The sequence below is a fragment of the Rhamphochromis longiceps genome, linkage group LG12 (genome assembly GCF_057381845.1).
Source record: "Rhamphochromis longiceps isolate RC_006_pf linkage group LG12, R_longiceps_female_GT1.1, whole genome shotgun sequence".
Classification (NCBI taxonomy): Eukaryota; Metazoa; Chordata; class Actinopteri; order Cichliformes; family Cichlidae; genus Rhamphochromis; species Rhamphochromis longiceps.
The window spans coordinates 7,780,139-7,803,981 of NC_140568.1; the positions used below are offsets into that span (position 1 = coordinate 7,780,139).

Consider the following 23,843-nt stretch of genomic DNA (forward strand, 5'->3'; position numbering starts at 1 on the left):
TGATAATTGTAAAACTATGTTGGTTCTGTGCACCAGTGTATTCACATTTACCTTTGTCATGCAACTGTTAAGTAAGTAAGTAAGTAAGTAAGTAAGGCAATATTAGCCAAATTGTATGAGCTTGAGCTCCTAATATGTGTGAGAACAATTTTTTAAAGCCAAAAATCACAAATTATGATGGGGCACCATTAGGGTCCAAGGTTAGCAGTACATTGACTTTGAGGGTTAACAAAAATTTTATTTATCAATAACATTAGGTAAACACTTCATATCCAGACACTTTCATAATCATGTTCAGTTGAGAAGGCTATAAATCTAATATTTTTTCATTAAAGATGAACTGCTGCCAGCTGTCAGCTAGTAATTATGATTGAACTAAAGGCAAAAAGCTACCCTAGAAGTCCAAAACACACAAAGTCTGTCTAGCAGCTCTCGGTGACTAACTCTTTTTTATTTGTTTATCAATCTATTTTTTACTGAGGTGTAGAAACAATTTCTGCAAACATCTTCCATAAAAAGGAAAAAAAGTAATTTGTTTTCTACACTACCTTCTGTTCACATTCCGTATATGTAAAGTGAGAATATATAAATATACACCTCAATCAACTCTTAATGTAAACAGACTGAACAGGAAAATCACTCCACAGCTTCCAGCAGATCTCCTGATATGGCTGACCCAACAGAGCACTGGAAACATAAACATCCCTTTTTTAAGTAACATCATAATTACACTTAACTTAAAAAGGAACATTTTAATGAAACACTTGAAAGGTCCAAACTCATTGTGAAGCCCACAGAATTTGGATGCTGATAAAAGCTGCGTGGTCAGAGTGAAGAGGTCAGAGCCAAATGGATGGACTCGGCTATATAGTCCAGGTTGCGGCAGTTGATTGCGCTCACGTTTAGACATCCGCCGGGAAGCAGGTACACCCGTCTCCTGTTTGACAGAAATTCTACTTGCTCACCTAAAAAGGCCAAAAAACAGTCACAAAAAAGCAAAATCATGAAAGCTCATCAGTGTATCAACCTATGTTATTGTCATGTGAAGAAAAGCTCTGTTTAAAACATGAATGCTACATAAAATATATCTTCAGCAGTTAAGTTTTCAAGTTATATTTTTTGAACCAAACTAAAATCACAAACAGCAATTCAATGTAGACTGATCAGGGTTATGGCCTTCGTATAAGCCATATGTGTGCATAATGTGTGCGATTGAATAAGTGCATCAGACACTGATAAACTTTATGAATACATTAAAAAATTGTGTTGCAAATGCCAATTAGCTGTTTCAAAGGATCTTCCAGAGAATCGCGGCAAAGCAAGAGCTGAGAAAACTAATTATGAACATCAGACAGCATTTATGTTGTCCTTGTTCGAGGCTGATGCAGTGAATCATTTGTCCTTCTAGATTGTGAGAAACATAATTCTAAAAAAAAATTGAGAGGAGGGCTGAAACAGTGCTTTTCAGTTTTTACCATTTAACCCTGTGCAGCAAAAGAGTCCACCTTGTTGAGTCAGATGGTCCCAGCGACCAGGAGTTCCCAAAAGCCTCAGCTTCTCTCTTAAAATGGCTCTGATCAGCATACACCTTTCAACAATGTGCTTAACCTCTCCCTGCCTGGGGAACACAGTGAGAAAAATATATATATAATTCAATATCTGCACTATGAAAAATGAGGGTGGAAAGGGGCGTGTATGCATAACATCAAGAGACATACAACACATGTACTGATAAAACAGCAACAGCTAATGTCCGGGCCAAATTCTTCAAATGCCAGATCATTTGCAGCATGTCTCACCACTCAACAAGATGGGCTGAGTTACTGAGCACTGTGGTGACAACATGTGCTCCTCCTACGGATGGCCTGGCCCACAGTGATCTCACTATTTTGTCAGCCTGAGACCGCACGGGCAGCAGGACGGAGTTCTGCTTTAAGACGCACAGGAGGTGTCCAACAGCTTCACCTGGTGAAGGAAACAATATGAGCTCAACGTGAAGAAATCTACAGAATGTCCCAGCAGCAGTGAAGTAACGTTATGCTCTGCTGAAAAGAAATGCTTTGCATCAGTATACACCGCAAGCCTGTCAGGTTTTTCCATTTTTTCTGGTAAATATTCACTGGGTCACAAATGAAAGATTGCAAAGATGCTTTTGGATGCACATGAAGCAGGTTTAGTTGCCACTTTTTTGATTCTTTCTAACTTGTGTTTAAAAGATGAGCGCAGAAAAACAGCACATTTCATTTTCGACATTTCATCCCAGAGCCAATTACGAAGATCAGAGGAGCCCTTTCTAAAAACATGAACTCCCCTGGAAACATGATTTGCAAAAGACTCTAATGAGGACATATGCATTTTTATTTTTCACAGGTACTTTCAGCTGCTCCCTTATTTCCCAAGGGGTCGCCGCAGCAGATGGATCTGCAAGTTTGATTTAGCACAGATTTGAAACCGGATGCAACCCTCCCATTTATCTGAGCGTGGGACCGGCACAAGGAGTACACTAGCTTGTGACCCCCTGCGGCTGTTTTGTTTTTCTCCTCCCTCCTTCACATGTAAGCAAATGTGTTAACCTCTGCATTTTTATGTTTTAGTCAAATTATATTAAAACCAGAAATAAAGTTTAATGTTGCAAACAAGCGCCAACTCTCTCCAAGTGTGAAGGCTGCAAGTCCAACAACAGCAATTTTTTCCCTTTTTTGTTTCTTATTTATTTATATTCTTACTCACTTCTTCAACTCACACAACACGGAGAGGGTGCTCTTCTGACAGGTTAGGTGAAGAAAAAGTCAGGGAATGCAGCAACAATCCACAGTCCCTGGAGCACACTGGATAAATTTGATCTCATGCACTCAGCATAGTAAAGCTTGGCCTTTAAATATTTTTCCTCTCTATGGCTACTGAAGTCTGCCTTTTTCTGATGACGATTATGGTTCAAAGATAAGTAAAGAGGTGCTCTTGTCAATTACCTTGAGTCGGTTCATTCAGAAAAGAAAGAGTTCAAACTGACTTGTATCAGCTCCAGGCAGCGCAGTTGTTTTCTCACCGCAGAGTGCAGTGTTCGTTTGTGCAATAAGCACATTTTGATAGGTGTGGCCCCTTCAGTGCACATACGTTCTCACCATATAGTCCAAAGCAATGGGAAAATGACTGAGCGCAGAGAAGCTCCATTCCCAGCGATGCACAGTGCTGCACAGGCCAAGCATCACGCTCCATGTCTCCACAGCAGAGTGCCTGTGTAGGCAGCAAGAGGAAGGGGAAAAGTCTACGGCTCTGTTGAAAAACAGTGCCAGGAGAGCAAATTAAATTAAGTATGAGTGAAAAGCTGCTTGTCTGATAAAAATAATTTCAGCTTCTGTCGGAGAGCATAAATGCACAAGTTAGTTACCGTAATGAGCCGTGTAATCACAGCCCATTGACTCTGAGAGAGGTCTGCTCCGGTCGGGTAGTGGGCAGACGCTGACAGAACAACAACACTGTGCTCAGGAGCACTCTCCAAATCCTCCAGAAGCCTCTCCAAACAAATGCCCCGCTGCTTGTCATCCCAGTAATAATACTCACGGATCTCTTGGATCCCTGCTGCCTGGAAGATACCAGCCAATGAGTCTGCAGGGAGGATCAAGACAAAACATTATACTGGCTTATTAGATATAAAAGCAGTACCAACCCCTAAAGATCAATGACACTTTTGTCCGCAGCATGTACACTCACAAGAAAAGTATGTGAACCAGGATTTATGAATTAATTACTCAAAAAATGTGGTCTGATCTTCATCTAAGTAATAACTAGTGACCGATGGAGCCTAACTTAATCAGTGTAATACAAGGCAAGCAGTTTCATATCTTTATTAAACACAATGAGTAATCACTCACAGCTCAGACTGAAAAAAGTAAGGCTCGGTTCAGTAACTCGTGGACTCACTTATGGCAGCAAAAGTCGGGGGATTGCTGTAGAGGAATTTGGAACCAATTATCCTTACAAAAAGGTTTCAGGCCATGACACAGCCATTAAGTTGAATGAATTTTATGTCCTTTATTTATGCATCTGCTTTCAATCATTCTCCTGTAAAATTTGACCAGATTCCATTAAAGCTTACATTTTCAATTCTACTTCTGTGACAAAATTACACGGAAAATAATCAAATAACTTAAAAGTCAGCATTTTGGGAAGTAGTGTTTTATGAGTCTATGCTTAACGGCTGGGATGAGGTTTTGGTGTTGGAGTGTTCCTCCAAAGACAGCATATTTTGGCTCATCTGTCCATTGAACATTGTCGCAAGTGTTGTGGATCATCTTAGATGACTGTGGTTTTATGTTACCACCATTATTATTCACTATTTTTCTTATTTTTCACAATTAAATAAAGATATAAGTCACAGAGCTCCATGCGGGCATTTTTCTGTGACAGATATTTATCTAATGATGTGGAATCCTTGACATTTTGTCTCCTTTATGTATTCATTTTCAAAATCTTGTGTTGCTATGGAAACAGCGCTGATTGTTTACAAGACATACTCTTTTGTAATTATTGGTGTGTGTATATATATATATATATATATATATATATATATATATATATAAAATAAAGCCCTACACCCCGGCCCAGAAGAAGATACATAAGATTTGTTTTGAACTGTGTATTATGCAAGGCAACTTTAGAAGAGTCCAAAAATACAATTATGTAACTGGAAATGGGCATAATTGTTCCACTTTAAATGTTGTTCAGTAGAAGCGGTTTTTTATTTACCATCACAGGGGGAAGAGAGGTAAACCGGGCCACACCAGTCAGCACTGAGATCGTACCAGCACCTCAAGAGTTCAGCTCCAAGACGAACAGCAGCAGTAAAACCAGGAGTTTGGACACCTAACACCTGCAGCGAAAGCCAGGAAATACCAGCAGCAGAGTTTTTTGATATAAATGATGTTTGCTTGCTGATCTTCTATTGATTTATTCTGCAGTTACTTATAGTAACTGCAAATAACGTCTTTCCGAGTAATGACGGTGCTGACTGACTGCATGATCAGTCCTAGTTTTTGTTTTGTGCAAAACGAGGTTCAAATGAATTGAGCTGTCTGTGTGTAGCTGACATTACCTGGTTCTCCACTATAGCCCTAGAATGCTTCCCAAGGGCAACTTCTGTGGCTTTCCTGGTGAATTCTCTCAGTCCAAGAGAAGAGGGATACTCAGGATGAAGAGTGGGATCAGTGCTCAACTGCTGCTTTATTTTTCCAACCAGACGCAATTCAAAGGGTTTTCCCTCCTCGCTGTAATACTCTGCAAAAACATGTATTGCAAAGAACAGAATATATTTAATCTGACACAAAAATACAACGCACCCTCAGAGCCGAAAAACTGAAATTAAAATCCCTTTAATAATTGTGTTGCCTTCTAACAAGTGGCAACAAAGAGTTAAAATGTTTAAACAAGTGCAGTAGTATCTTAAGGTACAGATCATTTACTTGCAACATGCTCACGTAATTGTGGCCTTAGCAGCTATTGCACTGTATGCGTCAGCAAAGGCTGAGAAAATGAGGTACAAAGCGAGGCAAGAACTGAGTTTCTAGCAGCTATTTCAAGAAGGCTCACGCAGAGCTTCAGCTGCTCTCTATTAGGCTCAAAGTAGCTGATTAAAGTGGGAGCAAATGCAACCTCCAGGCTTTAAAAAGCCCCTTCAAACACCCACTGGTACAATCTCATGAATGCTTCCTGTTTTTAGCATTGACACAAAATATAAATGTTAAAGGCCATGACTGGCAATTAATGATTTTACTGAAAATCTTAATGTACTGCTCACCGGGCTTTCTATAAAGATATGAGTATACAGTGTCTGATGCACTGAATATCTTCTTCGGTGTATCTTATTACATTGAATAAGATACTGACTGGTGACCGGCGAACCAGTCCTCTGCTCAGATTAGAATCTGAGGAGGCTACACGGTGTATATAGCAGTATTTTTCTTTCTGCTCACATATTGCCTGCCATAATGCGGCTCACGTATTTCCAGCTACATTGCAGAACTGTGGAGGCACATTACATTATATGTGCAATAAAGCAAGCCTGTAACAAAAAACAAAACAAAAACAACAAAAATAATAATAATAAAAGCACCTATATTAGCATATGTTGTCTGTGTTAAATTATAACAGATGTACTTCACTAAATTCACATTTAAAAATCAAACTGCACTTTGTGGATAAAAGTTATATATCTAAGTTTATTTATTTAAAAAGTAAGTATAAGTAAGTAAATATGTCATACAATGTCTGCATCTTTGATCTTCACATCTGTCGATAGCTGTTGTCTATATTAATGTAAGTTTGCTAAGTTTGGATCTGACTCATGAGATCATCAGTGCATTTGAGTAAAGTGTACGTTTGTAGTTAATGTAGTTACCACTAGAATAGTGGTTTAAAAAAACCTGCGGTATTTTTTTTAGGGGGGGGGGGAGGAGAGATTACTAACTACATAGAGATGACATAAGCATTTTTTAAAATTACATTAAAATTAAATTTGAAGTTGCACAACATTGTTTCTGTTTGAGTTATATCTATCTATCTATCTATCTATCTATCTATCTATCTATCTATCTATCTATCTATCTATCTATATAACGTGATAAGACTCACCTCTGCCTGCCAGATCAACTTTCCTGGCCTGGGTATCTCTGGCGAAGGCGGATAACAACCTTGTTTCGGGACTCACTGGTGCGTTGAGCGTATTGGTAAACAGTGGGCATTGACCTCCTGGGTCTCCATTTTGGCTGACCCCTTTTTCATCAGGGCTGCTGCCGGGTCGGCTCATCTCGGAGGCGGTCAGACAACTCAGACCGGCGGGAGCTGCGAACCTTTTGTTTGGGCACTGTTGCCAAGCTACAGCACATATTTGGATTCTGTGGCCCAGGCAACGGGGATGGATGAGTTTTGTCGCTCCCTAATGTGTGGCTCCGGTGAGTTTACTTTTGCCCTGACGGTAAGCCATCAAAGCCACTGGAAAAAGAAAGGATGAGCTATTATCAGTGAAGACCCAGATGCATCTTTAGCTTCTAACACCGACAACACGCTAGTCTAAAGCTCAGCTTTGTGTCCTTATTAAGGCTTGTTTGGGAGCTTGGCCCGTAGCCGCCATAAATTAGCCCTATTGCAATACACAAAAAAAAAAAAAAAAAACACGAAGAAGTAAGCAAGAGGCTTGCTCATTAATTGTACAAGAGTGTTCTGTGTCGGTCATATATATCTGCAGATGAGGCTATTTCCTGCATCCATGGCTTCCACTCGTCCATTTCTTATATGTTTACTCAAATGCATTCATTTGATGACATTTATCCCACTATCATTTTCACAGATCAGACTAGTCTTAATGGTGGAGTTCATGTGTAATGTGAATTCATGAGAAATTAAAGTTCCATGTACAATTTTCCTCCTTGGAAACCAACTGAAATCCAGCGTGCAGTGTAAATCTCTTCAGGCTATTACTGTGCTCCTGCATAATACTGCTGGGAAATAGTGGTTTCCTTCCAGGCAGCGAACTAAGGAAAGAAAGCCATTTCCAGGGGATAAAGAGGTAGCAGTGAATATTGCATTAAATGAAATTGCAGAATCAAAGTAAACATCTGATGGAGGTGATAAGTGAGCCTGGCTTTGTAGTTCACTTTATGAAGCTGGAAATCACAGATAACTGCACTAGATGGCAGTAGATGGCCAAATCAGCCATCAACTCTTGTCAACTGGTTGACTTGGAGTTAAAGATGCTCTTGTCCAGCCTGTCCAGTCCTGGTTTTTATAGATTACATGACAACAACTTTCTTTTTTTTCCAGGAAAGAAATAGAAAAAGATTCCAAAAATGTAAGCTTTAGGTGGGGAATTGGATTCTGGTCTTTTCACACGGCTGTTAAATATTTTTATCCTTGCCCCGTTTTTTAAAAAACTCATTTATCTTTGTGTGGTTCTCACACAAAACACATCGGTACAGTCATTTTATCCCAGGGAATGACAACAAAAATTCTACCTTTGACTTTGTCATTTGCTGGATATTTGAGCCTCCGGGTGTTATTGTTGAAGTTGGAATATTTCTGTGAAGTCAAATTGTTTCTGAATGCCGAGTTGGCCTCTGAAGCAAAAACGAACACACAGATAAAAGAAAGAAAATGTGACAGAGAAAGACATTTAGAAAGAAAGAAAACCCGACAACACTGTTGACTCCAACTCTGGGAAAAATATCTGGATTCTTAAATCTACTCCCGTCAAGAGGCTGTTAGTGAGAAAGGAAACGACACGTTAGAAGAAGCTCGGCTTGTGCCTTGATCACGCTCCCACGTTGTCAGGAAGAGTTCACGATAGTTTATTAAATTAAAGATGCAGCAGACACAATTAGATTTAAGAAACCTTATCTGGTGACTATTGATGTCCAAGCTTAGTGTCAAAGGTTTTTATTTTGTTTTGTTTTTTCATTTATCTGAAGCAGGTTCTAAAAATATCCTGAAGAAAACTGAGCTACACGTCTCAGACACTGGCTGTGGACTTACATGTGTAATTGAGAGTGAAAGTCATTTAAACTTCCAAGCAGATCCAAGACTGCCTCAGTCACATTTAATAGTAAAAGCAGAAGAAAAAAGAGGATTTTATTGAATTCATTTTCTTATGTAGAATATTTTCCTAATCAGATGTTCCGCCTCTGTTTTTATAGTCTTTTTGTTTCCTGTACTTGTATCTTATCAAACCCTCCCAGTCGTACTTTAAGTGGTGGCTTTTCCTTGAAAACTTTAGGATTGATTTCGGTCTGATACCACTCATGGAAAACATTGGAACAGGAATCAGCTGATAGGAATGTGGCTTCAGACAGGGCCATTATTTCCATTCTGAGTTGTTGTGTGGTTTTTTTTTTCTCTCTCCGAATGATATTTTTGGTAGTCACACTGCCCGTCTGGCAGGGCTAATGTCAGTTTCGGCTTATTTTCAAATGTCTTACATTCTGCTCTTGGTTTATTTTTAAAGTCCCAAATCTTGTAAATTCCTCTCATAACACGGAGATATTGCCCGCTCAAACAGTAGCCAAAGCCAGAGATGACAGTGGTTTAGATAGTGGGAGGATTACTTAAAATAACATTTCAATAATGCATTGTTTAGATTTGTGTCTTGAGCTCACATCAACAGTAGTTTTACTTGCTCAGTGTTGTGGAACATGGAGTGAAGGTCGGGACCCTCAGGGCCTCCCAAGATAAATCCGAGGGGCCATAAGTAGATCAAAGGGTTAGGAAAAGGGGAACAAATATTCCTGTTCACAAAGCTGTTTATTTTTTCTGACTTTTTTTCCCTTTTTTTCTTGTGAAAGTACTTAAAGTACTACACTTTCACATCTACAGCATCCCAAAAAAACCCACTTCAAATGAAGCCACCTATGAAGGACAAAAATAATTAAATCCCTCTTAAGTCATTGTCTGTGACGGTTACATACAGCAAAAGTTAATAATAATAATTATTATATTGTTACAGTCATTTGTTGTTTGCTTCCAGAATGGTGAGTTTGCACACACAGCACGCATGACCAATGTTACACAGTTTTAAAATACTTTATTTTTCAATGCAACAGATGATGTTATGTAAAATCACACCACAAGGTGCCTTATGACAATGAAGTAATACATAATGTGGGCAGAAGGTTTTCTGTGCGTGTGGACATTTCAGGGGACGGTGTTGGGCTTATACTGTGGCCACAAGCCAAAGAAAATAAACTAGCAGCACGGCATGTTGCATATGCTGCTGTGTTTACCTGCAGTTCGTAATACTGTACCTTGTACAAGGACATACCCACAAAAAGATTCTAGACAGCGTGATGTTTGAGGCATCCAGACGTAAGGTTCTGTCATCCATTATTCGTAGCCATGGCACAACTTAACATAGACATGGGCTTTTAAATCCCAGTTTCACTGTTGTGTGCATACAGACTCAAAATAGAAACATTAAGACTTTAAACCGAGACAAAAATGGAGTATTTCTATTCATAGTTCTTTGGTTAAGCTGATATTAAACTGAAAGGTTTTTGTAAAGAAAATGTTCCTACAGTGGAGACAGGCTTGCCAGAATGATTGCTTAGTCGAGTTTGCTACAGATTCAGTGTATCGTCATTACATAACTTACCAGATAATATACTGTACAAAAATTAGTTTATACTGACATTTTTGAAACCACAAGCCACGTGACACTGTGTCCATGTACTGGAATGCATTTCAGTGTTGATGTCAAACACTGTCAGTCTGGAGCAGAGAGCCTTTTTCCAAACAACACGTAGAGGACTCTGGGAGGTTCATCCGTGATGCCACCTAATCTCGGCTGTACGCCAACAAACAAACAACAACAACAACAACAACAACAACAACAACAAAAACAGTCACAGTGTTCCCATTCAGACTGAATCATCTGTTTCTCCACAGTCAATCCAGTCATGTCTTTGGGGCTAGCTTCATTCTGCTGTGCTTTTCAGGGTTTGGGATTGAACTTTTCTGTAGCTTTTCTTTGCTGTTTGGTCTCAGACTTTGCAGAAATCACAGTAACAGCTGGAAACGCATTTCACTCTTCATCTGTCCTGTTCCTGCAACGTGAATCTGAAAACAGATGGATATATTAGCATCCAGCGTTTCCGTGACAAAATCCATACCTATTGGTAAAATAGCATCGCATGGCATTTTGTTGTTTTAGGCTGTCTCTTAGTAATGAGAATAAAATGTCTAAATATGCCGCACCTGGGATTATGTCACTTGCATATTTTCGATTTTCATTTTGTTTGCTTTAAATAGAAGCCTTATCTGTATTGAAAAGTACCTGATATTCGAGACCAGATTACTATCGTGTCGTGAATCGCCTCATATTTTTGACTTGTGCAGCCATGTGTTATGTGACCGTGCAAACTGAGCTTTTCTCTGTGTGTTTCTGTATGACTTGTTGGTTTGTGTTGGTCTCGCCCTGCACACCATTTTAGTTTTGATCAGATAAAGAAGGACTTGGAGACAGCAGCCGCTGTTTGTTGTCTTACAGGTTATTTGTAAGTATCTCGGTGTTTTCGTGTTCATTGATATCATCGCTGCACCTCTTCCCTTTTATTTATTTTTTCTTCCTAATTACAGAAAGTTACTGCATAGTTGCCCTCATCATTCTGTCCTTTGTGAAACTTCTTTTCCCTTAAACAAGACAGGAATTCTGATGCTATCACTTCAGCTGTACATGTCTCCACAGGAAGACATAATCTACCTTCCACTGGAAGCTGCACAGAAATACGAATGCTTATAGGGAAGAAAACAGCTACCATACAGTTTACAATGTGGTTTCATCAGAACTCCTTTCTTACATTATGTACTGCTGGAAAGTGACATCACTGTTGTCTACTTTGTGTCTTGTGGCTTCAGTGTGCGGTATTTGGATGGTTTAACCCCTTGAGCCTCAGTTGATTATTTGACACTTCTACATTTAAAAAACATCTGCACTGTAGTCGGCATCAGCTGCAAAATCGTAAAGCCAAGATAAGCAGTCTTGCGCTTTATGGATAAGAGACGCTTAGAAGAATTTTGAATGCAATAGGTCTCCTTTTTCCTTATCACCAGTCCAGATTGAACTTGAGAAACCTTCATGGTTTTTAAGCTTTTTTTTTTTTTTTCGTCTTTATGCATCTTTCCACCTGGAACCTGGTACACAGGACTCTGGGGTCAAAAGGAGTTAATGGGAAGAAACTCCAAGAATAATAGAGCCAAAGAGCTATACTTAAGTCAGTTATTTTGAATTACAAAACCACAGATATGTGTGCAGATATTGTGTAGCCTCCATTAAAGCTAAAGTAGCCTCTGCTCATCATTAGTTAGGAAAAATCCATTCATCATATCTGACGTGTGTGTTTGCCGAATCTGAAGCTGTCTTTATATAGCAGGATGCGATTCACTGTTAAATGCAAATAGAAAGTCCTTAGTTAGTTGTGCAGTTTATGACTTTCAGTTTCTACTAAATGTAACAATGACAGTTTTGTTACGGACTATTTTGTCTTGTTAAAATAGTTTTCAAAGCAGCCAAAGCAAAGAAAAGAAAATCCCTCCATCCATTCTCTCCTGCTTATCCACTTTTAGGATCACAGGGGACCAGAGCCTATCCCAGCTATCATAGGGCAAGAGGTGGGGTACAGTCTGGACAGGTCGGCAGCCTTTCACAGGGCAAACACACAGAGACAGACAACTATTCACACCTATGGGCGATTTGCAATCACCAGTTAACCTCACTAATTCCACGTCATCGGACTGTGGGGGGGAAACCAGAGTTCTCAGAGAGAGGCACACAAACACAGGGAGAACATGCAAACTCCACACAGAAAGGCCCCAGCCAGATGGTGGATTCAAACCACCATGCTGCCCACAAGAAATCACATTTACAGTAACTATCTTTTTTTTTTTTTTAAATCATATATGTATCTATCCTGGGTTTTTGTTTGTTTGTTTTAAATGGATAAATACAAAGACTGAATCATGTAGTAAAATTAAATACAGCTAACGCAAGTTTCAACTGGTCACACTGGGATTCATTCTGACAAAGAGATACACAAGCACGCATTAAAGACGCAATAATGTATTTAAAATATAGATCTATCTGTGCAGCCATTATAGTACATGTCAGCCAAGCAGTTTCACTAACCTTGGGCACAATAAGCAGAAATAAATATACAGTGGAGAGTATCTCTCTCTCTCTCTCTCTCCATATATATATATATATATATATATATATATATATATATATATATATATATATATATATATACACACATACATATATACACACACACACACACACACACACACACACACACACACACACACACACACACGTGTATATATATATATGTATGTATGTATGTATGTATATGTTTGTGTGTGTATATATGTTGTCAAGTATCCCAGATGCCTCCATTTAAAGATCATATTGCAGTGTTATTGTTTGTGATATCAGCCAGGGTATTGGAGGTTTCCCACAGGTCAGTACCACCATGTTTTGTGTTTCCCTACTCCATGCTTCATGCTCTCTTAGGCCTGAGCTTACTCTGAGCTATCTAAGTGCATATTATGGAACAGACCCAATTAGCAAAGCGCAGGGAGGCCTTTGCATTACAGGGTTCACGGCACTGAAAACAAAACCAAGCATTTGTGCATGTTGCTCCCGAAGCACCTTCAAAACTCTAAGTGGCTTCAACACGTTCCACTGCAGTCTGTCAATGTGCAACACCATTTTTAGGCCATTGTAATGTCACATGACACTTGAGTCACCACACATTGGCTGCCCAGAGAGGTAAAAAGCTTGTTTCTAACAGGCTGCAGAGTATGTTGCATTAAGCCTCACGCTTCGACACGCTTAACTAGTAAACACAACACAGCCGAAATATGTGTTTACACAGTTTTTAAATTGTCTACAATTACCGTGTACTATATTTTACACTAACAACACGTCCATTAATAAAAATCGGGCGCTCTTGGAGAATACAGCATACATGTGTGGGTAATTATGTACATTTTTAGCTGGCATAACGATACAGTTTGTTCTAGTAAGACACACTCAGTCACTTATAGTAGGAACCTGAAATGTCAGACGTATATACAAAATGTCCTTTTAGATTTGCTAAACTCTAAGTTGTTAACTTTTATATGTCAGAGATATTTACAAGATCCTGTGGAGCTTCTTGTATGGACTTCAGTAAGCTGGCGTTAGTACTGGAAATGGAATTCGTCATCTATGTTCGTCATTGTTGTTCTTTTGAAGGTTCACAAGTTAAAAATATGAGCATATATTCAAATATGCACTGCATAGGTGTAAGCACTGCTGGTACTTAAATACTGCCATTAAACTCAGTGCAGTCATCTTTTTAGTTGACTTGCTCTACTCCCCATGTTGCCTGCATGCTTGTTTCGTTTAATATGCACTTGAGTTTGCTGATTGCGGATAGTTCCTCTCAGCTTAGTGCTAAGGCTTGTGGGACTGTTAATCTTTAATTTCACATCACTCAGCTGTGTTATGACTGTTAGGACTTTGATTGCTGTGTATGTTTGATGTGGTTTCTGATGTTTGCATACCCACTCAGAACATTGTTAAGCTTTAGCTAGGAGATGGGCCGTCGTGACCTAGACTCTTAGTGATTAATGACTTCCGCTCGGCGTTCATGTTGAGGGGCAGTTACTATCAAAGCAACACTCCACTACCTCTGTGGAGAATATGGATTTTGAAATGTGATAAAAAATGAAATTATATACAATCAGCTTTCTCTGCTATACTAAAAAAGTTCATGTGGCATATCTGTTTACATAAGATCAGGTGTTACATCAGGTGTACTACTTGATTTAAGTGTTGTACACTTGTAATATTATCCTAACTTGTGATTAAGTTCCTACAGAAATGAGTTTGAACACTTTCAGTTTCCTACATTTTAAGTGTACTATATTTTTAATGTTATGAAATTTGTGTATTAATTTTACTTTTCTTGCATCACTTTATTTCATATTTAACCTGATGCAGTTTTATTAAATCCAATACATTTGAGACTTTAATAAAGTGGTGTCAAATATATGGCCTGGGGGGGGGCAGAATCGGCCCACCAAATGCTCCAATCTAGCCCACAGGACACTTTTTAAAAAAAAAAGTAAAGGGTGTGTTTATAAACGTTTAAATAACACAAAGTTTCAGGGTTTTTTTTTACCATCTACAACAGAAATGACTATTTATGTTCTGGTGGGTAAGCAGTAAAAAGCTAAATAAATAAGATTTAAAAAATGAGGAAAATATTTGTTTTATTATCACAGAAGAGTCTCGAGAGTGAGCCCGCAGAATCTTTTCTGTAATTTTGCACGTTTATTTCTTACACCTTAAACCCAAAGAGTCATGCTGACAGATTATTTCTATTGACGACGACAGTATTTATCATGCTGTTTAAATACACTTGATTTTTTCTTATGCCAAGACATCTTAATGATGCAATGTGTAGTTAAACTTTTTTACTCGTTCCGCCCAGTTAAGGTCAAAGTGCCCCACAGTGTAAAATGAGTTCCACATCCCTCCTTTTGTACATCTCTTGAAACTTCATCTGTGTTGCCCGAGCAGCGTGGACTTTTTTAGATGGCAGCACATGGTTGTGTGGCTTTTGTAAACCTCAGGTATATTAGACCTGCACAGCAGAGCTCTATGTTTCTGAATCAGTCTATCAGTCATCTAACAGACGCCGTAATTTCTGCTCCACATACGTAAAGTATTTTAGTCCACAACCTAGTTGGCTGCTGCTCTTTGAAATCAAATGTTCCACTCTCTGTTAACTTAATTTTAATGTTCTCAGTGATGGATAAACTGTGCTAACAAACTCGCTCTGCTTGTAATACACAGCATTGCCTTTCAGATACACGAAGACTCACCTCTCGTATGCATATTAGGGCTAATGTTAAGAGAAACAAGGCAGATAAAAACAAAGGGAGACACGGAAAAACTAAACCCTTAACCCTTAGTCATGTAGCAAACATGACTAAAGGAGAGATGTTTTGAAGAGAATCCTTGCAGAAGTGGTCTCGTCATACGCCACAGCATTATGTGACAGAAGCTGATGGTTGGTCTGGATGTTGATGAGGGCATCACTGATATGCCAGCATGTATTTCTATGAAAACAAAGTAACTATTGATAATCTCTGTTCTGTGAAGTACAGCCTAGTAACCATTCGTATCAGTGGTTGGGCTTTGCTTTTTTTCCACTCTGGGTTACATCAGCTCCTGACTTAACTAACTTTGTTGTCCCAGGGTGAAAAGGAAACATGCTGCTCTACTGCTCTTTTGTATTCTTTGAAAGAGGTGGAGAAACTGACAGGGATTACTGTGTGGAGGTCCACAGTCGCTTATGATGGCGACTGAAGCAACAAATTCGGCAGTGAACAGACTGTATCTGAAACGGTTTGTCATATTCCTTCATTAAGGCGGTCTTTGAGCCTTGGACCTGTCGAAGTCATTCTTGAACGGCTGGTCTCACTTACATTTGTAATCCTGCTGAAAGCGTGCAGTGAGTCTGCTGAGCCTTCCCCTTGGGGTGATTTACTACAGAACACACCAGGCTCCTTTTATGGATGGCTTTTATATGCTGCTAAATGTCTCCTGTTTTGTAGCCCCATTGATTATGTCTGTAAAATTCCACTGAGGGGATGCCATTAAAGGGGAAGAGAAAAATAATTTATAGTGTTCAGGGTAAATATTTAAAATCAGAAGCACGGCCCTTCCATAAAAGTGGATCAGTCATGGGAATTCATATGCGGCATAGAGTTGTGCAACTTATTAAATAAAATGTATCAACATAAAGACTTTTTTTTTCACTGTTTGATCCAATTTGAAGTCATATAAATGCACTGTAACCTGAAACACTGCATTTATAAAAAAATAAATGTACATGCAAAAGTTAATTCCATTCATGCAAGAGCTCGCAATAAAATTTAGTAATCATAAATATTGGCGACAGAAACTAAACACAGCGATGAGATATTTAACGATCATTGTAGTGCAGGTGTAATTGTAAGTGAGTTACGGCCTTTGTCTTGTCTGCCTTTAAGACGGTACGGCTCTGAAAATAACTTTATTTCAGCTGTAAATTCACTAAGAAATATTCTGAATATTCAAGTGGGTTTTTTTAAATTCTTTTGTTAAAATGATAATTGATCAGTTATTTCATAATTCAAATTCATTAAAAAATGTAATTAAATTATGTGAGAGGTATAATTCTTACATAAACACTACATAGATGATGCCATAACTTATAATTTCGCCTACTATTTTTATCTGTGAAAGACCTGGTTTCATCTCGGGGTTGTGCATTAGGGTAGTAATGAATTGAATATTGGGCTGTCCGCCTACAGTTAGAGTGTGTTAAGGAGAGCGTTCTCATTGGCTGTCACTCTTGTAAACAGTCTCTCGAGTTTTGAGGGAAGTCTTGTGCATAAGTGATAAAGATTTATCTGCTGCAGGGGTTGTTGGGCTGGGCACACTGAGGCCCACTGACAGGCACACACACTAAAATGTTCTCAAATGTACCATGCAGTTCTCCGAATCAGACCTTTGCACAACGCCCACTGAGTTTCCAAAGCCTCTTTACACACATTTTTGGCGTAACCAAAGTATTTTGGGTTGACATTTTTTACAAATAAAAATTTACAATTATGACACTTTCTAGAAAATACTATTTTAATTAATTCAATAATTGCATTGTTTTTTAATCTCTATGACCTACAAACCTAGTAGCCACATGCGCATACTACCAGGAACTGTGCTGTGCACATCTGTTTGTTATTTTTGCCACACTGACATCAGCTGAGTTGAAAGATTGATTATAGGTAGCGTGGCGCAATAAGCAATACAGGTACAGTCCTCAAAGGTTTATTTAATCATGCATGAAAAACAAATATAAAGTTTCACTTGAATGTTTGAACTCTTACAGTAACACTTTAAGAGCCTAACAGCTGCCAATACTTCTGAAATTGTTTATTATTCTGCACTGTTATTTTACTTCTGGACTATAGCACAACGGTGTAGTAGAACATGTCTAAATATGGATTTCTGCTTTTATTACATTTCTTTCATTGTCAAACTGCAAAGAAAAAAAATCAAAAAGCATTTTGTTTGTGGTCCTGGGATTATTTTAAATGGCTTTAAACTGGGCGTATCAACCATAATACAAAAAGAAAAAAAGCGAGAAATGATTTTTAATTACAATATTGTAATTAATGTCATGAAACACAGCCTAAAGGGGAGTTTGGTAGCAAGTGATGAGTGTTTCAAACATTAAGGTATATTTTTAAAATGTCATATTTCATTAATTATAACACTGTTTTTAATGTAAGTAACTGTCACAGTTCCCAATTGCTAGAGATAAATTTTGCCTTTTCATTCAAATTAGTATGATTTTTATTTTCAAATATATATTAATTTATATATATATTAATATATATTGAATCTCTGGTTTACCTCACTGTCCTTTAAATGCAGAAAAACAGAGAACCATAAGTGTCCTCGCATAAACTAAACTGGAGTTTTATGAATAAGAGAACCTAATTCTATATTGAGGTGATTGCCCCTCTACATGACAGCATTAAATATTGCTAGGTGTTATTGTTCTTTAACCCTGACTTGAGGAGGTGGAATTCTATAAGTATTAGTATATACTTATTACTTAGTATTATATTTAAGTATTATAATATAAGTATTAGTAGTAAACTATATGCCTTTAAGTTCACATATGTGAGCTTTTACCATTGTTTTAAGAAATGACTGCTTTGTGAAGTCATAACAAGATAAATGAACTTACAACGTGGTTTCTGGCTCCGAATAGTCACTGTACTGTGTGCAGCCGTTGGACTGTGGAGGACCAGGGGAAGTCTCTTCACTTCTGCTGCTTGCCTGTGTACTGGCCAGGCTGTCACTACCCTCAGTCCTACTGGTTGAAGTCCTCTGAAAAGGGCTTGCTGTGCCTGACTCAGCTTCCCATAGAAAGCAGGGGCAGCGAGTCCGCAGTTCTTTATAAAAAGAATTGATCCACAGAGTGGACATCCATGGGCAGCCCATCAGATTCTTGAACGCAGTGCGAAACTCTGGAGTCCTGCAGTAGATGATGGGATTGAGGCCAGAGTTGATATAACCAAGCCAGTTTAATAGTCGAAAGAGTTTTTTATCAGGAACTTCTTTGTTAAAAGAATTTATGATATTGGCGACAAAGAAAGGAAGCCAGCAAACAGTGAAGACCCCCATGATAATGCCCAAAGTCTTGAGGGCCTTGTGCTCTTTGACAAGTATTAGCCGTGACGGCCTGCGTTTGGTACTCTTGCTCCTCGCTGCACTGTTGCAGTTGCTGGACGATGACGGCGTATTGTTGAGCTGGGGGCCAACTTGTGTCTGTGATGTTGGATATTCATTTTGGAAGCGCATCCGACTCTTATCTATTTGCTGGACCTGCCGGGATGCTATTAAATAGACTTTTGCGTAAACAAATATCATTATGAGCAGTGGAATGTAAAAAGAGATTATAGAGGATATTATAGCATAGGTCTTGTTGGTCACGAAGTCACAGCATGCGGGATCTTCATAGCACTCCCTCGCCAAAACATCATTTTCGTCTCTCCATAACAAAGTCATTATTGGTACAAAGGAAATCAGGGCTGACACAACCCACACTATACAAACTATTATTCTGGCACGCCACTTACTGAGCAGAACTTTATGCCGTAGCGGTCTGGTAATGGCTATATACCGATCCACTGCTATGACACAAAGTGTCTCACAGCTCGCCGTCACACAGAGGACATCGATAGAAGTCCAAAGGTCACATAATGTTTCAGTAAGTTGCCACTTATCTGTCACCACAACAGTGGCCCCAGGAGGCACGACGAGGACCCCCATGATGAGGTCCGCACATGCTAGGGACATAATGAAGATGTTTGTCGTCGTTTGAAGCTGCGGAGTTCGTGCTATTGCAATGATGACCAGCAGGTTTCCCACCACTATGATGAGTATGATGAAGACAAGAATAACGATGATCTCTTTTCCCATGGGTGCGTATATGGCGCCTGTCGTGTTCAGTGAGGATGATGTGTTCAAATTGTTCATCTTTGCTTAGTCAGGGAACTTAGTCACAAGAGGTGGAAAGTGTTAGATTTTCACATCAAAGTCAGCACAACTGAGGGACTGTAGGAGCCTCATGCAAGCATCATACAAACGATTTTACAAAAATCTGAGGTAGTTTGTCTCACTGGACAGTGTCTTTTCTGTGCAGTTAGTGATCACATTTCACACCTTGCGAGTCTTGTTTGGCAGTGCTCAGAAGGGAGTAGCAGTGGCTCGTCATCACCTCCGAAGATGTTGTTGTTTCTGGAAGTTTGTGCAGGCAACAAAAACACGTTCTCCAGAGAAAAGATGAATCCAAACTGTCCGCGAAGCCAAAACAATACTGGTTCACACAGTTTCAGCCCTTTCATAAATCCAAGGAAAATATCAAAATATCAAGTAAAAAAATAAAAAAATAAAAAGTTTGGGAGAAGAAAAGCCAGCCTTTTCCATTTAAATACGTCCACTGGAATTAGTTTTGTCGCAGGATCATGCATGAGCCTCAGTGCCACACTTGGACTGTTTGGAGATCAAGCAAACAGTGACGCTGTTACAAGAACCACCAGAGTGCACCAGAGCAGCTGGCCGATCTTTCTTTTGCTCTCTCTCTCTCTCTCTCTCTCAGTGCAGGTTGCCCAAGATTGTATTGGCTGTAATCACACCCTGGCTGAAGGCAGAGGGGAGGAGTTAAAAAGTGTGCCTGTGTGTCAAAGCCATACAGGGATCTGTACCCTGATACAGCCACACACATGTGAACAATCACACACGCAGACATAAAAACGGGAGTGACAAATTAAAGGAAAAACCAGCATAGAGCATCTTAAGGTGTTGAGGCGAACCTCATGCAGCTTAAATACTTCTTGGAACCGATTTTCCAAATATCTGAAGCTCTGCTGGAGAGATGCACTCCATTCACATAAAGATATTTCCCCTCATTTGGTATTTTGATGGTAGGTTTTGGAAAGAGCTTTCTAACTTGTCAAATTTTCACTTAGTTTTAGTTTATGCTACTCAGTGAGCCTTGGTGCCCTGTGAATTGAGGGATCATCATGCTAAAAGAGATGACATAACTAACTTGAGGATAGAAGTGTTTCATCACAGCATAAAGAACAACTCTGAACAACTTTTTTGGTTTGTCAATGTAACCTAGACGAGAGTAGGACCAAACTACTCAGAGAGCCACCAGATCCTCTCACTTAGGCAGTCAAAGGTTCAGGTTTTCCTTTTATGTGTCATGCATCTGTATAAGCCGGAGCAACAAAGTACTCCTGTGTGACAGCAGATAAAATGTGTAACAACACATCAGGTTAATACTACAAAATTGTAGGGTTAAAGGTGAACGATGACGAATGGCTCTTTAATGCCACTTTTGTTGTGTTGAATGTAACAGCTATGCTAAGCTTGTTAACACATTAATATCTGTCACCTGACTGTGTCAACAACGTAACAGCTGCCGCTGGCTCCTGTTCTGATTGTCACATGCTGGGTAATGTCAAACACACACCTCCGGGCAGTCGAACACCAGCTTTGCACTAAACATCAAAATATATGTAGCTCACAAGTTTAGCCGCTTTCTAATTACGATCGTCCCCTCATTATCTCAGTTTTAACAGTACGGCTCTAATGGGCTCCAAAGATTTATTTGTAATGCAGTTTGTGGTCAGCTTCTCAGACCACAAGGCACGAGACATTACCAGCTGCAGAGAACAGGAAACAAGTGCCCTCTCTTTGACTCGGAGCAGTAAAGAAAATAATAGATTGCTATCTCGCTGTTGCTCAAGCCGGTGCACTGAAGAAGAACAATCGGGCGAATGCCTTTCATGCGATTCACTTCAGATATTCAGCGCTCTACTGCAGTGTCTTGTCGCCGAGCAGCTCCTTCTTTGGTCTGAGTGACGCTTCGGGTGCAACTGTGATTGTTCTCTGATTATTCCCGCCTTGTGTTTTACTTCTGCTTAATGAGGATAAACAGGAAAGTACTCACATTCAAACTGACACTTTTTAGCACTTTGGTAATTCCAGAGAGTTTTGATTCATTCATATTTTGCAGTTCCTTCTCCGAAGATGTTAATAATTATTATTTTTCTAACAACAGCTGTATTAAACTGAATGCACACTGAAAAGCTCGTTTTTTAGCTAGCTCACGACAGTTCCCTGTTTTAGTTTATTCTCATTGCTGTAAGCTTGTTTGACTTTGTATTTTCTGCACATTAAAGAAATGGAGCATAATATTAAAACTGAATTTTATTTCTTAATGACAGAGCCAAGCAAGCTGGTTCCCATCTTTCCAGTCTACATTTTAAACTTAAGCTTGCCAGATCACCTTACCTGGCTACTTTTTTTGTTACCATCATACACTTTTTATCCACTATTAGGCACTGTTTACTGGTTGAACTACTTACATTTTTTTTGGCATAGATTCAGTGAGGTGCTGGAAACATTCCTCAGACACTTGAAATAGTCAGCAACAGTACTCAGCTAGGGTGTGGCATTTAAACAATGCTCATTTGCTAATAAGGAGTCCAAGGCATGACAAGAATATTATTTTTATATATGGTGAGTCCTGTGTACACTTTTGTGTAGAATCTGTGTATTACAGCTCATTACATTTCATATCAAATCTGTTGTCCAGCACGCATCCGAGTGTACTTCATAATGTGATTTCTTGGCCTTCAATAAGTTTAAGGTGACAACCGCACAGATATATTTTTATGTGCAAAGCCATCTTTAGCTGCGTAAACTCTTAATACCTGCAAACAGTTACTATGACTGGCGACCTCAGGATTTTTTCTTATTTTGCAACTTGGTCATGGACTACTCTTCAGAGCAAGTTAAATGCTTCTGGGAGAACTCAGCACTCACATGGAGACTTACGCAACTGAAGAATGTAACTGCTATTCATAAGATGGACCTTGTGTTTTGATGTTTTATTAATTTTTTGACTCGTAACACTGTATTGTTGTACCTTCTTGGGCATTTTAGAAAGAGATATCAAGAGACTTCCTGCTTAAAAAAAGTTTGAATAGATAAATAGAATAAAGGAAATGACATCCAATGTGATCTTCTGCTGCTGTACCCCATCCTTTAAGGTTTAACGTGTTCAGAGATGCTGTTCTGCATACCTTAATTGCAACAAATGGTTATTTGAGTTTATGTTGCCTTCGTGTTAGTTCAAAGCAGTCTGGCCAATCTCCTCCGATGCATTTTCTCACAGAAGACTGCCACTCGCTGGATGTTTTCTCTTTGTTTGGGCTGTTCTCTGTAGACTCTAGAGATGGTTGTGTGGGAAAGTCCCAGTAGATCAGCAGTTTCTGTAGTACTCAGACCAGCCTGTCTGGCACCAACAACCATGCCTCTTTCAAAATCAATTAAATCACCTCTTTTCCCCATTTTGATGCTCGGTTTGAACTTCAGCAGGTCATCTTGACCTTTTCTACATGCCTAAATGCACTGGATTAGTGCTATTGTATTAAATAAGCAGTGCACCTAAGGAAATGGCCAGTGATAATAAAGTCTCTGCAGCAGCACTTTTGGCAAAATGCAAACAAAGAAAAAAAAAACCCCACACATTTTCCAAATTGTCAGACTGTTCCTTTAAGGGTTTATTATAAATATAGCAGTGTCATTTAAAACAAGTTGTTATAAGAGGGATATAAGAGGGGCGTGCTTTGTTATTCGGTCATATACACGCCTGCTTTGCTGCCCAATTTAGGTTTAGATAGGCTGGGTCACTTTGTCACTCATCTGACAGGAAGCTAAAGAGTTGCAAGTGCATTCACAAAAGGAAACAGCGGGCAAAAGCAAAACACTGGTGCCTTTCTAAACTTGATGACCAAGAGGCCCCATCTGACAGCATTTCTGCAGATGAAGGTCATCACTGTGGAGCTGACAGCTTGACAGCTGCTCATTTGTCTTTGCGTGAGAAGATGCCATTGGTCGATCTGGAGCTGGTCCTAGTGTAGTCAAGCACAGCGGCTGGCACGAGCTCAGTTGTTGATAGTGGATTCAGCCGTGACAGCTTTCTCACCATGTATACAGACAGGCCTGTAGCTGAAGCATTAGGGTGCTCTGCACACAGTCACTTATACTGCATAATTAATCGCTTGCAAGCAAAAAAAATTGCATTTTCATTCACGTCACACAACTGACAAGGTTAATACAGTTTGTTGAGGATTCTGAGATGACAGTGATATGCATGCAGTGGTTTGACATT

The 23,843-nt window shown here is 39.2% G+C and overlaps 2 protein-coding genes across 2 annotated transcripts; both read right to left on the reverse strand.

The window, feature by feature from the left end:
- Positions 1-228: 228 nt before the first annotated feature.
- Positions 229-6,963, reverse strand: LOC146656780 (aspartate aminotransferase, cytoplasmic-like). Its single transcript, XM_085426844.1, has 8 exons — positions 6,628-6,963; positions 5,093-5,274; positions 4,747-4,870; positions 3,389-3,606; positions 3,123-3,273; positions 1,800-1,965; positions 1,476-1,618; positions 229-965 (listed from the first exon to the last, which is right to left on the reverse strand). The coding sequence occupies exons 1-8, from the start codon at positions 6,800-6,802 to the stop codon at positions 826-828; spliced, it is 1,299 nt and encodes a 432-aa protein (XP_085282970.1). The 5' UTR covers positions 6,803-6,963; the 3' UTR covers positions 229-825.
- Positions 6,964-9,557: 2,594 nt separating this feature from the next.
- On the reverse strand, positions 9,558-20,185 carry LOC146656781 (beta-1 adrenergic receptor-like). The gene is made up of 2 exons (XM_085424555.1): positions 18,339-20,185; positions 9,558-10,599 (listed from the first exon to the last, which is right to left on the reverse strand). The coding sequence occupies exons 1-2, from the start codon at positions 19,631-19,633 to the stop codon at positions 10,572-10,574; spliced, it is 1,323 nt and encodes a 440-aa protein (XP_085280681.1). The 5' UTR covers positions 19,634-20,185; the 3' UTR covers positions 9,558-10,571.
- Positions 20,186-23,843: the final 3,658 nt, after the last annotated feature.

What these genes read in the sequence shown, in the direction of transcription:
- LOC146656780 (XM_085426844.1), bottom strand. Translation starts at nt 6,802, where the DNA reads ATGAGCCGACCCGGCAGCAGCCCTGATGAAAAAGGGGTCAGCCAAAAT. An exon ending in AGTTGATCTGGCAGGCAGAG is followed by an intron (nt 5,275 to 6,627) that starts GTGAGTCTTATC and finishes ATGTTTTTGCAG; the next exon opens with AGTATTACAGCGAGGAGGGA. An exon ending in TTGCTGCACAGGGTTAAATG is followed by an intron (nt 966 to 1,475) that starts GTAAAAACTGAA and finishes TGGCCTTTTTAG; the next exon opens with GTGAGCAAGTAGAATTTCTG.
- LOC146656781 (XM_085424555.1), bottom strand. Translation starts at nt 19,633, where the DNA reads ATGAACAATTTGAACACATCATCCTCACTGAACACGACAGGCGCCATA. An exon ending in TCGGAGCCAGAAACCACGTT is followed by an intron (nt 10,600 to 18,338) that starts GTAAGTTCATTT and finishes ATCTGTTTTCAG; the next exon opens with ATTCACGTTGCAGGAACAGG.